The sequence below is a fragment of the Rhincodon typus genome, chromosome 12, assembly GCF_021869965.1.
Source record: "Rhincodon typus isolate 14 chromosome 12, sRhiTyp1.1, whole genome shotgun sequence".
NCBI classification, from domain to species: domain Eukaryota; kingdom Metazoa; phylum Chordata; class Chondrichthyes; order Orectolobiformes; family Rhincodontidae; genus Rhincodon; species Rhincodon typus.
The window spans coordinates 30172632-30188699 of NC_063343.1; the positions used below are offsets into that span (position 1 = coordinate 30172632).

General features: G+C 39.9%; 1 protein-coding gene across 1 annotated transcript in view; it reads left to right on the forward strand.

Moving 5' to 3' along the window:
- cdhr2 (cadherin related family member 2) overlaps positions 1-16068 on the forward strand; it is a 93661-nt gene that overhangs the window by 56945 nt on the left and 20648 nt on the right. Inside the window, exons 19-25 of the mRNA XM_048603790.1 lie at positions 419-490; positions 1910-1959; positions 6506-6663; positions 11458-11560; positions 13649-13737; positions 13831-13914; positions 14269-14346. Of these exons, the coding sequence (XP_048459747.1) occupies positions 419-490; positions 1910-1959; positions 6506-6663; positions 11458-11560; positions 13649-13737; positions 13831-13914; positions 14269-14346 (634 nt within the window). The remainder of the gene's footprint in view (positions 1-418; positions 491-1909; positions 1960-6505; positions 6664-11457; positions 11561-13648; positions 13738-13830; positions 13915-14268; positions 14347-16068) is intronic.

The following is a 16068-nucleotide window of genomic DNA, read 5'->3' on the forward strand; positions in this document are numbered from 1 at the left end:
AGCATCATAGGAGCAGAGAGGCCTCTCTGCTCCTATGATGCTGCTTGGCCTGCTGTGTTCATCCAGCCCTGCACCTTGTTGTCTCATGTAAATGTTATTGTTACTTATGCTACTGCCAACTTTTGTTAAGTTATTTGTGGAGGATTCCTTTGGTTATAGTTTCCCTTTTCCACTTGTCATTTGTCACCTCGTGTTGGATAAATTAGGTGACCAATCTCCATAAAGCCCTTGCTACCATTAACTTTAGCCTCGTCGAGCTTCGTCATTTAGGGAATTAATGATCTTCAACCTGTTTTCTTTCACATGTACTGTCTCTACCAAATCTTGCACTTAACTTCAGTACGTTAGTTCAATAAATTAATGGAGTTCTCAAATAAAGCTTTACCTTTTAATCATTGACATTTTTAAATATCTACAGGCAAACTTACAATCAACATTGTGGATGCCAATGACAACAGACCTGTGTTTCTTGCCTTGGAAAGAGTATCTGGTAGGTCATCTTATTTTGAAATAACGTTGTACAACATTACTAAGAGCCAATCAATATATTTGTCTCAAGCTATGCTTTACTTTATAAGAAAGTTGTTGACCCATTCATTTTACTGCCACCGTAAACACTTTAAGGCATTATCATCAAAATTGGTGTTGTCAATAACGGTCCCCAACCTGGCTAGACTTATAGTTTTAATACTTTTGCTTATGTTACTATTGAATCAACTATCTCCTGCTTCTCGCTGGGAATGTTACTGGTTGCAGGTTGCTCAGGCTGCTTGAGGCAGGCAGACTGATTTAAGAGAATGTTAATTTGTGCAGTGATTTGCAGCACTTCCTACAAATCGACTGAATTCTACAAAAGGTGTTAATTACAACCATATGTTACTGCTGTATGACTAACGATGACACAAAATAATACACAGGATCTTCTCCTAATTCAGTAGCAGATAATATTAATTTGGACTTGTCTTTTATTTAACGTCTAACAGGTAAAGTTTGAAAGTAATTTTCACTTGGTGAAAAGGTGGTGGTACCTATTATCCACTCTCTCAAAATTTCCTTTCCACTGAAATAAATCAAATGGAAATTGTGTGCCATCTATATCAGGCAGCCAATCTGCTATAGCCAGTTTTTGGTAGTCCCTGGGAATAAATTATTCTCTTTCTCTTTAGTGTTTCAGGTACAGAAATGTTCAAATATTTATTGTTACATTTCAGATATTTTCGTTCTTGAGATGTGGACATTACTGGTGAAAGAATGCTTATTTCCATGTTTAGTTGCCCTGAAGGCATTAATACTCAATAGTTTTCACAAAACTCCAACCGCCTTCATGGTCATTTTTCTGCTGGGAGCCCAGGTTGCACAAAATAGGACTAATTATCACTAGGTTTGGGTGGCATTAGTAACAGTTTCAATCTCAGAAGGAGATCGGTAGTATTACTGCTTGATTAATGCAGACAAATGCGTTTGGTTCCATTTTGAAAAGGGCTACCTCCAAGTGTCCATTGCACCTACCTAGTTCAAGTGATGGGTCTCAGAGCAACAGGCATGATCTTCTGTGTTGCAAAGATGTCATCTGTACTGTTGCCACATTCAAAGTCATCCCCATTCCAAACTGTATTTATGCCCAGCCTGATTTTCAGACCTTAATCGGTAGGCCGCATTGGGACATCAGTTTGTCATGCAGTAACAGGCCTACCAAAGTTTATGACAGGGGAGACCTCAAATGTGTAGCAGTCACTTTGATGCAGAAATGGGCAGATGACCTATGAACTCACTTGTTGGTCACCCACAAATGCCAGAAGCAAACCTGGAGACTGTAATGTCTGATGTCACCAAGAAATAGGTGATTTCACTTGAAATTATATGAAACTGTTTTGACGCGTAATAACAATCGAATAATCTTGCATTTCAGTTATCGTGCCAGAATTAGCACCAATTTCTGCTGAAGTTGCAACAGTTAAGGTACGTCAAAATTACTATAAATGCAAGTTTTTCTTTGTGATGTACTGAGTAGTAATAAACATCAGTGTCAGTGTTGAACTGAGACTCCACTTGCATTGGATGCATCATTTGCAAGACTTATGCAGATATATGACTTTCTTGGGTGCTCATAGTGTTCACCTCTTCCTTCTGTTTAATTCCTACCAAGACCAAACTTGTATAAGCAACAAACATACTCTAGAACTAACCTAATACAATTATCAAACCTGCAGCAGTGAGTGTTCAATTTGTTAAATTGAAAGGCAAAATAGCCAAATAAATTATTTCTGATTTTGAGATCACTCTAATCAGAAGAAACCGTGCCCATTTTCATTGAGAAAGAGATGTTGGCCAGGGAGCAGGGTTATGTGTTAAAGTGGCGGGAAACGGGTAGTTCAGGGTCTTTTTTGCGAGCAGAATGTAGATGTTCTGCAAAGCGGTTGCCAAGTCTATGCTTCATTTCCCCAATGTAGAGGAGACCACATTGTGAGCAGCGAATGCAGTAGACTAGATTCTGGGAAGTGCAGGTGAAGTGTTGCTTCACCTGGAAGGTATGTTTGGGCCCTTGTATACTGGGGAGGGAGGAAGTAAATGGGCAGATGTTGCACCTTTGCTGGTTACAGTGGAAAATGCTGTAGGGCTATGGGGAGGTGTTGGGGGTGGAGGAAGTGTGGACCAGGGTGTCCCAGAGGGAACGGTCCCTGCAGAAGGCGGACAAGGGTGGGGAGGGGAATATGTGTCCAGTGGTGGCATCTCACTGGAGGTGACGGAAGTGGTGTTTGATGATCTTCTGAATGTGGTTGCTGGTGGGATGGTAGGTGAGGATAAAGGGAACCCTATCGCTGTTGAGGAAGGGAAGAGAAGGGGTGAGGGCAGAAGTGTGAGAGATGGATCAGACCTGGTTGAGGGCCCTGTCAACAACGGAGCTGAGGAATCCTCGGTTGAGGAAGAAGGTAGACATTTCGGAGGCTCCCCTCTCGAAGTTGGCCTCGTCTGAACATATCCGATGGAGACGGTGGAATGGAGAGAATGGGATGGAGTCTTTACAGGAAGTGGAGTGTGAGGATGTATAGTCCAGGTAGCTGTGGGAGTCAGTGGGTGTGTAATGGATATTAGTGGCCAGTCCATCCCCAGAAAGGGAAACAGAAATGTTGAGGAAGGGAAGGGAGGAGTCAGAGATAGACCAGATGAAAGTGAAAGCAGGGTGGAAATTGGAGGCGAAATTGATGAAGTTTACCAATTCCAGATGAGAGAGGGAAGCAGCATCGATGGTATCGGAGAAAGAGTTGTAGGTGGGGGCCGGAATAGAACCGGAACAAGGAATGTTCCACATACCCCATGAAGAGACAAGCATAACTAGGGCCCATGCGGGTACCCATGGCAACCCCTCTTACCTGAAGAAATTGAGAGGCGTTAAAAGAGAAGTTGTTGAGGGTGAGGACAAGCGGAGGAGGGTGGTGGTGGGTGGAGATGGTTCAGGTCTTTGCTCCAGGAAGAAGCGGAGAGCCCTAAGATTCTCCTGGTGGGGAATGGATGTGTAAAGGGATTACACGTTCATGGTAAAGAGGAGGTGGCTGGAGCTGGTAAACTGGAGGTTTTGAAACCAGCGTAAGGCGTCAGATGAATCATGGATGTATGTGGGTAGGGATTGGACCGGGGGAGAAGACTGAGTCAAGGTAGGAAGAGATGAGTTCTGTGGGGCAGGAGCAGGCTGAAACAATGGGTCTGCCTGGACAGTCCTGTTTGTGGATTTTTGGCAGGAAATAAAAACGAGCTGTGCGGGGTTGGGGTCTATTAGCTTAGAAGCAGAGGGGTGGAGATCACCGGATGAAATGAGATCCATAACCGTGATGGATATAATGGCCTGATGTGCTATGGTGGGGTCATGGTCCAGGGGAAGGTAGGAGGAGGTATCTGAGAGTTGGTGCTCAGCCTCTGCAAGGTAGAAGTCAGTACGCTAGACTACAACAGCACCACCCTTATCGGCAGGCTTAATGACAAAGTCAGGGTTAGATCTGAGTGCATGGCGTGCAGTCAGTTCGACGGGAGATAGATTCGATTTGGTGAGGGGGCAGCGAAATTGAGGTGACTAATGTCACGTCAACAGTTCTCAATGAAAAGGTCGAGTACAGGTAAAAGGCCGGAGGGAGGGGTCCAGGTGGAGGGAGAGTGTTGGAGTTGGGCAAAGGGGTCTGTGGGACGGGGAGAGGACCCTTGTCCAAAGAAATAAGCACGGAGGTGAAGACGGCAGAAGAAGAGTTCGGCATCATGTCGCACCTCAAATTCGTTAAGGTGGGGACGCAGAGGAATAAAGCTGAGGCCTTTAGGGGTGATAATTTAGGCCTGAGGATTGATAATGTGGTAGAAAGCTGTTTTCCGATAAACACAGGAAATTAGACCTTATAACGAAGTCTATGCTCGAAAGAAAGCCCTTGGCATATGGCCTGTTTCAAAGAGAGTTCGTTTCATACTGGAGACCTGTTATGTTCCAGACATTAGCCACCTTTGGAGACAGAAAATTTTGGAAATACTTAGTAGGTCTGGCACCATGTGTGGAGAGAGAAACAGTGTTAATATTTCAGGTCCATTAGCTTTCATCAGTGTAGTTCAGATCTGCAGTATTTTGCTTTTGTAGATACTTAACTTCTTTACAGAATGTATGTACAGAAAATGCGTGAACTGAATGAGGGTGAATATGTATTTTGAAATCATGATCTTCCTTTATTTTACTTGTTTATTGTTTAAATGTAATTCAAATACTTCTTAAATTATGAGATACATTAAGACTGCTTGTAAATTGTAACTTATTATCGATCAGTAAACTAAACATAAGAATAATTTGAAAATGACCAGCTCATCGACACAAATATAAAGATGCCTTTGACGAATCGTTAGACTTTGAATTTGATATCCCTGGCTTAACAGCTCAAAATGACTCTGTAGATTCTGGTAACAACTACAGCTAACAAACACAAACAGATCACTAGACAAAGATAAAGGCAGTGAAGAGTCTATGCAGCAGTGTGAAATAACAAATCGGAAATTGAGATTTCACAGCACATGATTTTCTTTCCACTGAATTTCACAGAAAAATTTTGGCGACTGGCTTTTTGGTATTGTCAAAATTGCTCGGTTTGAGATATAAAAAAGATTGGTAATATTTTTGGAGGGTCAGTAGAAAATAAATTTGGGCACAGTGAAAAACAAGGTGTTAACGTTGTCACCAGGCCACTTTGCAATGCTGACATAAGCTATTTGCACCTGTAAGAGCTTTTAAAGTTTACAAAATAATATAAATCTCAAATGTTGACGTCTCTTAGTCTTCAAAGGTTAATAAGCTTAAAGCACTCATAATCAGGGAAGACAAATTGTTTGAAGAGAAGCAAATGTCAGATGCAGTTTTGAGAGGGAGAGTTTTTTTGAGATATCCATGGCATTTGTGTTCTTTTCAGTCCCCAAGTATTAATCTAATTTCCTTTTTAACGTACTACTGAATGTATAGAAACAATTCCATGATCTAGTGCATTCCCAATTGAATGAAAAATTATATTTTTCTTCTTGTCACTTTTGGTTCTATTGCTAATGACCTTAGATTTGTGCCGTCTGGTCAATGACTTCAAATTTTGCAAACCAGTTTTTCTTTATTTGTTCAATCAAAACTCTTTCTGATTTTAAAAACAAAAACAGAAATAGCTAGAAAAACTCAGCGGGTCTGGAGCATCTGTAAGGAGAAAGCAGAATTAATGCTTTGGGCCCAATGACCCTTCTTCAGAACTGACTGTAGATAGGAAAAAGGTTTGTCTATATGCTGAAGATGGAGTGGGGAGGGGGAGCAAACAATAGGTGGAGATGTAGCCCAGAGAGACAGAAAAAATGGTTGGGCAGACAAAGACATGGGTAAAGGTCAGCCTGGGTGAATCAATAACTGCTATGGGTACCATTAGTGCCTTACAATGGGTTGTGTGGGGGTTTGGGTAAGGACATGGGAAAAGGTGCCCAGGCCCTAAAATTATTGAACTTGATATTGAGTCCTGAAGGCTGCAGGGGTCCCAAGTAGAAAGTGAGGTGCTATTCTTCCAGCTTGCACTGTGCTTCACAGGAGCACTACAGCAAGCCCGAGACAGAGATGTTGGCCAGAGAATATGGTGATATGTTGAAACGGCCCTTTAGGATTTTAATCACATCTAGTAAGTCTTTCCTGAGCCTTCTTTGAACTAAAAGAGAGCAACCCATTTTCTCTGGTTTATCCACATAACTAATTGTTGGAGCCATTGTGGCAAATAATTTACGAAGTCTAGTACCTTTCCTATTGATTTTTAATCATCACAGCAGGAAAATATTCTTGGGCTGCTTGAATCCTTATCAAGTATCCTAGAGGTGACTGATGTAGAGATCTGAACCTGAACTTTGGCAGTGAACATGCTAATGCTTTATTATATTGGCTACTGAAGTCACATTAAACTAAATGTAAGCACACAACAGTTGATAACAAATAAGATATTCATTAATTCAAAGCTTTTCTTGACAGGCAAGCGACAATGACACTGGAAAAAATGCAGCAATTGAGTTTTTTGTTGTCAAAGTTTTATTCATTTTCTCGGATGGGAAACCAAACAGAGTATTGCCTGATCTATTTGAAGCTTCAAGATCTGCATTTATCGATGGTGAATACACAGCAACTATCAAGTAATGTAAATTTATGTATTATTCGTATCATGAGTGATCTAAAGACAACAATGCAGATTGCAAAACTGCAGTAAGACAACTGTAATGACAATAAAGGAAATTATTAGTGACACAGCTAGGTCAGTCTTCTGTTGCTAAAAAAGTCCATACTAGATTTTCTGCACTTAGCTGTGCTGCAACTGAATTAATGCACAATAGGCAGCCAGGAAGGGAAGTTGCCAGGTGTCCTATTGGAATTCTGCCTGGTTTCTACACTAATATGTTTCTGCTGGGTGGCATCTGCTGTGAAGATAATGGTAAATCTCAGGAAGGTGAATACTTCCTTTCAGTCCTAATTCAGGCGAATGCTCATTATTGTGGACAAACACAAATTGTAAATTCAGTATTGGAAGGTGATAGCAAGAATTTTTGATAATGAAATGGGCAAGCTTATTAGATAAAGTCATCTTTAGGGCTGAGTTTTGTCAGGGGGCAGTGACCTTGAAGGCAAGTTGGAAAATTATGGGCATCACTGACTCTGCTGTTTCTAGGAGTCCTGATTAATTCAATGGCAATTAGAGAATTAACCGTCTTTTGTCAGGGCTTTTGTCTCTTTAAGGGTGGAGATCTAATTTTGGCATGAACAAGTATAGAGGGTGTTTCCGTGGGAATGATCCTTGCCACCAGGGTCGGAGGGTGCTATCTCCATAGGCCACAGGAGGGATCCACCTAGAAGTCTCTAGGTTTTACTTGGCAGTCTCAGTCTTGGCAGAGGGCCCCACCCATGGCTGGTAAATGCCAGGAGAGAGGAGACTCCTTTATTTGACTAATTCAGGGCTTCAACTATTCTTATAATGAAAGGCTCCACTTTCTCTATTGCTGAAAGAATTCCTTGGGATGGTGATGGATCTCCATGAGCACCACTCCCCCATCCAACACTTCACCCCTCCACCTCCACCCACCCCCCCACCCCGACAAACTCTCTGTCTTTTGTCCCGATTTTGCCTGCTTCTAACCCAGCTCTCGAAGATACAATTGAATTCTGCTTTTGACGTTTTGTGCTTTCTCTAGCAGACATTATGTTTCTCGTGATCCTTTGTACTAATAGTGCATTGTGTTCAGTTTCTGTTCTCAGCAGCATTGTGGAATTACAGAATGGTACACTACAGAAGGCTGCCATTTAGCCAGTTGTATCTGTGCCAACTCTTTGAAAGTGTTTTTCAATTTGTTCCCTGGATCTGCAAATAATTCCTTTAAATATATATCCAATTCTGTTTTTTCCTGTTGGATGAATTCCAACAAACATTCCAAATCGTAATCTCTGGTTGTATAAAACAAATTATTTTCACTACCTACCTGGCTATCTTCCAATAGGTTTCCTATTGGACATCTTTCCATTTTTCCTATTTCGCTGAGGAGACAAAATCATAACTGGATACCCATGGACGTTTGGTCATTCAAGGAATGCTTTTGACCACCTTTTCCCACCTGCTCAATGTCATCTGCAAGAAATAGTACTACGCTTTCTTTTCCAGACCATTAGTATAGAATGGCATTCCACCTTCTTAAAGACACTGGACAATAGCATCACTAAGTTTTTATCAATGACCAATGAGCTGTTATGTCAGATGCTTCATGAAAATACTCTATTTATGATCTGTCTGTCATTCTTTCATGACGCTATATGAGAAAAGGAATGCCTGGATATTCAAGGGTAAGTGTAACCCAATTGGCTGAATCTAAGATGCCAGCGTACATTTTCCAGATCCAGGTATATGTATCTAATAGTGATGGTAGGAAACTTACTTCTCAGAATGTGAGTCAACAGAAAACGCAGTGCAAAGTTATCTATCTAATGTGATGATATATATAGTTATAAGGCAGAATAGACTGACTCATGTAAACAGAGTATTGTTCTGCTGTGATCTGAAGTTTGGCTTGTCCTTCTTGTCGGATTGCTATAGTACAGAACTATGAGAATAGCAGTGTAGGCTTGCATAGAGCAACATCATTCTCGCAACCACCTTATTTCAACTTCAGCAACCATCACACATTTTTCTGCAACATCTGTTGCCTGCAACTTGGATTTCCTTTCTCTTAATTTTGCTTGCCTTTTCTTAGACCAGTACACTGTTTTGGCAAAATGATACAAATATCTCAGCAAGAAGCCCAGCAATTACTTCCCTATCTTTCTACAAAGTACTAGGGTATACCTGATCAGGTCTTAGGGATTTATCTACCTTTATGCATTTTAAGACATCCAGCATCTCCTCCTCTGTAATATTGACACTTCTTAAGATATCACTTTTTATTCCCCACATCCTCTAGCTTCCATATGCTTCGCTACAGTAAACACCGATGCAAAAAATATGTTTAGTGTCTCACCCACAGATAGGCGTCCTTGGTGATCTTTAAGAGGCCCTATTCTCTCCCGAGTTAATCTTTTGTCCTTAATGTTTTTTGTAGGATATCTTTGGATTCTCCTTAACCCCATTTGCCAAAGCTGTCTCATATCCCTTTTCTGCCCTTCTGATTTCCCTCTTAAGTATACTTCTACTGTCTTTATCCTCTTCTAGGGATTCATTTGATCCCTGCTGTCTATACATGACATATGCTTCCTTCTTTTTCTTGACCAGGTCATCAATTTATCCAGTCATCCAGCATTCCCTGCACCTACCAGTCTTGCTTTTCATCCTAACTGGAACATACTGTCTCTGGACTCTTGTTATCTCATTTTTGAAGGCTTCCCACTTTCCAACCGTCCCTTTACCTGTGAATGTCTGCCCCCAATGAACTTTTGAAAGTCCATATAGTCATAGAGTCATACAACATGGAAACAGATCCTTCAGTTCAACCAGTCCATGCCAAATGTAATCCTCAAACTAAACAAGACCGACTGTTGGGCTGAAAAAATGGCAAATAGAGTTCTATCTGGATAAATGCGAGGTGTTGTATTTTGGTATAATAATCGAGGTTAGGGCTTATACAATTAATAGTACAGCTTTGGTAGTGTTGTAGAACTGAGGGACCTTGGGGTGCAGGTACATAATTCTTTGAAGTCTGCACCACATATAGGCAGGATGGTTAAAAAGGTATTTGGCACGCTTGCCTTCATTGCTCAGTCCTTTGAGCAGAGGAGTTGGGAAGTCATGTTGAGGTTGTACAGGACATTGGTGAGGCCTCTTCTGGAATATTGTGCCCTTTTCTGGTTGCCCAATTATAGGAAGGATATTATCGAGCTGGAGAGTGTTCAGAAGAGGTTTACCAGGATGTTGCCAGGTCTGGAAGGTTTGAGTTGTAAATAAAGGCTGTATTGGCTGGGACTTCTTCCACTGGAAGTTGAAAGGCAACCTGATGGAAGTTTATAAAATAATGAGGGATATAGATAGAGTTAATGCTGGTTGTCTTTTCCTTAGGTTGGGAGATTTCAAGACTATGGGGCACATTTTTAAGGTGAGAGGAGAGAGATTTTAAAAAAGACATAGGAGGCAAATTGTTTGCATAGAGGGTGGTTCGCATGTGGAATAAACCTCCCAAGGAAGTGGTGGATATGAGTACAATTACAACATTTAAAAGGCAGTTGGATAAGTACATGAATAGGAAAGGTTTGGAGGGATATGGTCCAGGAGTAGGCAGGTGGGACTAGCTTAGTTTGGGGTTATGTTCAGCATGGACTGGTTGGACTGAAGGGTCTGCTTCCGTGCTGTATGTCTCTATGATTCAATGACTCTATGGATGTATTCCCTGGAATATCCTCCCTGATTACTACCATAATGTTATCCCTAATCAAAAATGCTACTCCCCCTCCTTTCTTGCCTCCTTTTCTATCCTTCCTACAGCATCTTGAGAGTGTTTCCATGCTGTACATATTTATGACTCTATAATTTATTTTTATGAGGGATTAAATAGTGAAATGTAGTGAATTTTTTTTTATCAGTGATTCTTTTACAAATAGTGAATTCACCACTGGACTCTTAGAACTTTATCTTATTTGTCCTCAGCATGTATCCTGAGGTCTACTCTTGGTGGATACTGGCTGAATGCCGTGGAGGCCATAAGGGAAAAAAATGTATGTGGGGGCGATTGGGTTGGCTTGGAAGGTTGGAGTGGCCATAAAAGGTAGACGGGGGCATGCTTTTGTAAAGTGGCTTAGGTTGGCAAATATGGGAGAGTGGTTGGGGGAAAATGACGTGTGGGCTGGAGAGCCAATTTTTGTTTTATTGTGTCTTTATGTATCTCAAACAAAATACCATAGGGGTGCCAAGACCAGCCATACTTCAGACTGCCTTTTTACCCAGCAGCCCCCGTGACTGCCTCCAATTTCTTTCCAGGGCTGGCAGGCCAATGCGTACAACTCCTGTTAACACTCACCCTAGAATGAAAATCCAATTGGCCGGGGTCACTTTCTCCCCCAAGTCAGTTTGCAGAGTTAGGAATGATTCCACCTGTATGCTCCTGACTTGACAAGATTAAATTTCTCTTTTTTTGTCATTATCCCACCCTTCCATAGTGTGGCAACTGACCTTGATACAATGTCATCAGGAAATGGCTTGAATAAATATGAAGTATGCGGAAATTCGTAGTTTTGTTATTGCTTTCAGGATTATTTCTAAAGACACAGCTCTGGAATAGTTCCAATTTTTATTTTAATTTGCCAATCAGTTGAATCATTTGAATGTCATTTATTTAGTGACATTTGAATGGCTGCCATTCTCTGAACACACAGTAATACATAGCACTATAAAATATATTCTCATTAAAAATGATTTTAACCTACCTTACCTAATGATTTTAAAGTAGTCCTTTGATTCATAGGATTAAATCATCACTGGATAAAACATTGAAAGGACAATACAAGGTAACTGTAGAAGCAAGAGATGGAGGCAAACCCACTTTATATGCAAGCAGTGATCTGGATGTAAGTATTATTAAGATTATTCAGTTTGTTATAGAATCCCATTCAACTTTTAATTAATATTCTCATTGTTGAACTGACATCAGGTGTTGGTCAGCTTGGCCCAAACAAGAAAAATAGTCATTAAGATGGTCTCCCTCTGTCATCCTCAATTTGGCTGACCTGCAATTTCTATAATCCTGATTTCTAAGATATGGATCCCATTTAAATGACTCATTGATAAACATTACTCCATTAATCTCCCGAACCTCCTATATTACACATCAAAAATTACAAGCAGTACATTAAAACGTTACTTCAAAGTTACAAGGCACCAAGAGGCCTTTTTGAGTACTGTGTTTGTTCATTTCAGCTGAACTTTTGCACTTTAGATCATTGAAGAGCCACAGCATTAATTCTGGGATGGTTTTCTTTATTTTTGGATCTGCTAGTTATTGAAAGGGAGCCATTTCAAAATCAGCCAGTTGGCTCTACAGTGCTCCATTAAGTGGGTACTCTGGCTGTAGTCCAGCACTCCCAGTAGATAGATGGCTGGTGGTGAGTTAAACTTGAGGTGCCTCAGGCAAGGAGCGACATTGATTGGATTTGTCCTACTTTTTGTGAAAGGAACAAACCCGGGCAATTTTCCATATTGTCGGATAGATGCCAGTGCTGTAGTTATATTGGAACAGTTTGGCTAGGGGTGCAGCAGGTTCTGGAGCACATGTCATTAGTACTATTGCTGGAATGTTGTTGAGGCCCGTGGCCTTTGCAGTATCCAGTGCCTCCAACCATTTCTTGATATCACGTGGAGTGAATTGAATTGACTGAAAACTGGTATCTGTAATGCTGGGGACGACTGGAGGAGGCCAAGACGGTTCATTTACTCAGCACTTCTGGCTGAAGATTGCTGCAAATGTTTCAGCCTTATTACTGTGGATTCTTCTGTCTTATCTTTTGCACTGATATCATTGGGCTCTCCCATCATTGATGATTAGGATATTTATGAACTCTTCTGCAATGAGTTGTTCAATTGTCCACCATCTTTCATGACTGGATGTTGCAGGACTGCAGAATTTAGATTTGATCTATTGTTTGCGGAATTATTTAGTTCTGTCTATCACTTGTTGCGTATGTTGATTGGCATGCAAGTAGTCCTGTTTGGTAGCTTCACCAAGTTGATACCTTATTTTTAGGTATGCCTGGTGCTGCTTGTGGCATGCCCTCCTGCACTCTCCATTGAACCAGTGTTGATCCCCTGGCTTGATGGTAATGCTTGAGTGGGGGATATAATAGGTCATGAAGTTGAAGATTGTGCTGGAGTACAATTCAGCTGCTGTTGATGACTCCTCTTGGCTGTCTGGTCTTGAGTTGCTAGATGTGTTCAAAGTCTGCCCCATTTTGTGCACTGATAGTGCCACACAACATGATGGAGGTTATTCTCAATGTGAATGTGGGACTTCATCTCCACAAGGACTGTGTGTGATCACTCTTACCAATACTGTCGTGGACAGATGCATCTGCAGCTGGCAGATTGGTAATGATGAGGTCAAGTACGTTTTGTCCTCTTGTTGGTTCCCTCACCACCTGATGCAGACCCAGTCTAGCAGCTATGTTCTGTAGGACCTGACCAGCTTAATTGGTAGTGTTGCTACCTAGCTACTCTCGGTGGTAGACATTGAAATCCCCCACCCAGAGTACATTTTGCACCCTTGCCACCCTCAGTGCTTCCTCCAAGTGTTGTTCAATATGGAGGAGTATTGATTCATCTTCCATTTCCTCCACTCTGCATGACTTATCTAAGAATTGTAACCAGTTTAAAGCTGGCAGGAATTTGTCAGGCTTTCAACAGTGACCTGCATGGAGTTGCCTGATTAGCACCCACAGCTTGGTGACCATAAGACAATGTGGCACTAATATATATATATATCATATGTCTTTCATTGATAAATATACAAAACCATGGTAGTGAGGTTGGTGACAATATTGTCAACCTGTTTTGTGAGATCAGAAAAGGACATAAGGGCGGCATGCGAATGGAGCATAATGAAAATTTGTGTAAAGTAATCATAATTATTATATTTGTTTGCATATTGTAACACATTTTTACAGTTAATTACAGTGGATGAGAGTTACAAGACACGATTAGAGTTTACGGTAACACCTGAAGAAGTTCAGCAAAATATGAATGAAATAATTGCGTAAGTTGCCAATCCTTTCATCAAAATAAATACTTGCTACACTGTAATCTATTTCCTACAAATCTTTAAATATGAATTTGATTCTGTTTATAGCCTGCTTCGGGAAGCCACATATTCAAATCCTTATGTGGCGAGTGTAACTGCTGTCACCAATGAGAAAGTACAATCATTAGCCAGGTACGGCATAAATATTCCCATGCTATTTCAGCGAAAGGTACATTATTTATCTAATGGGTAGCATCAGTAGCAACAAACTGATTATTATGTAGATTGGAACCCAGCAAAAATGTTTATAAAAGAAGCTAGATAGTTAAATTTTGTTTTAAGACTTTCAGTATATGCTTGACAATCACACATTAAGCACATTTGTGAAAATTTCTACTAGTTGAGATTTCAGATAATGCAGCGTACCTAGTATTCACTTCTAAAATGTTATAAGCAAATTAAGCGATATTTTGCAATTAAATAATGTGATAACAGAGTTTTGATCTTGTTTTATTAGTTTGACTGGAAGAAATAATTTTCTTACAGAAACATAGCTAAAGCTACAATGGAGCTGTATTTTGTATATAACAATGGAACAGCCATTCCTCCTGAGCAAGTCAATAGGTACGTCTTTTTTTTTTTATTTTTCCTTTTATGCACTAAAAGTTAGAAAAATATTCTGTATGAAAGGGAAGAGACAGAGACTAGCTAGCAATCCATACATTCTGACTCTGGGCTTGTTGGCAAACTATATTGTTACCCTATGCAGGACATGCATAAAATTGAAATAGAAGTAGGATTGTGGTGAGAGGGAAGATGGCATTGAAGGAAATAAGGGAACAAGTAGCAATGCAAAGGGAGAAGGAAAATAGAAATGAATATAATCGGCAGGGTTAGAGGTAGGGAGAAATGAATGATTAAAAAACACAAATGAATGTTGCTTGTTTCCTCTTACTTAGGTTATGAATCTACCAAATGTAAACTTTAAATATTTTCAAACAAAACCAAAATGCATTCCTTTTAATGTAAATATTTAATATATTTCTTCAAGAAACATAAGTGTAAGATCTACCTAGAGGTTTGGAATCATATTTTTTCCTTCAAGGTTGCAGTTAGCTCTTCAAATTTTAACTTACCACATGTAAACTCTTCACCAGCATGTGTAGCCACATGGTTTATGGCGTTGAGTACTGTTCTACACATCAATGAGATGGTTATCCTTCTGCCTTTATGATGTTGTGGCCTGCAATGGTTTCCCATTATCTATAAGTGGCTGCTATTGGACTCTGGTAGGTTTCTGCAAACTCTTTCGTTTTTGCTAATGTAGGTAACACTGTTCTCTGTAAGTACATCTCGTACAGGTGCAGACTATTCCATCCTTTTTCCCTAGTCTCCTGCATATGACTGCTTATGCCACTGTTATGTCATGTTATGTATCACCAGCTTATTATCATATCCTTTCTCATTGTAATACACCAATGTTCCATTCTCCTCAGCACAAGTTAAAGGAATGTTCTACATTTACAGCTGAAGTTCCAACCTAATATTTTTTGCTTGAAATATTCTTGCGGTCAGGGATATTTTTAGTAAACAGTCTGTAGCTGCTTTAATTTTTAATGCTTCTTAGCTTTTACCAGTTTCTTGTTGACATGGTGGAAAGAAAATTAGTTTGTGAACTGATGCTGTAAAACACAACTTACGTAAGTTAATTAAACAAAATTGCCAGAGGAGAAGATCCTCTCCATTAAACATTTTGTACATTTTACATTTTAGTGGTGATAGTAGTATTAATAAAATTGTCTCCATTATTAATATTTAAATATTTATTAATTATGGTAATGACATACAAAGAATGACTTAACAAAATCTATACTGTATGTCAATTTATCCTCTATATAAGAAAGTAGAGTTTATGGTTTAGTTTCTATGTTATATGCAATTGGCAGAACTGTGTCCAAAATTGTGTTTGTATTGAGAAGAATTTTGATTTCTTGGGTTTCTGCTATGATCCAGTTGGGAGAGGTGAGCTGATTCATTATCCCATTCCTTCACTGGTCACAAAAGAAAAGCTTGAACTTAAAAAGGGAAGTGATGTTACCAATTTTAGAAATATATATATAATGTATATAAATAATCAGATCATTTATAGCTTAATATCAAAAATGTCAGCCATATTCCTTTAGCAACAATTAAAGAAGTTGTTTATTGCAAACAAAATGTACACAAATGAAGATTTAAGGATTATGAGCAAAATGCAAGTAGTTTTTTTTTGCAAATTCACACATACACACTTTGGCAAAATAACAGTTAAATTCAGTGAAAAATATCAGTCCTAGATTGTTTAAA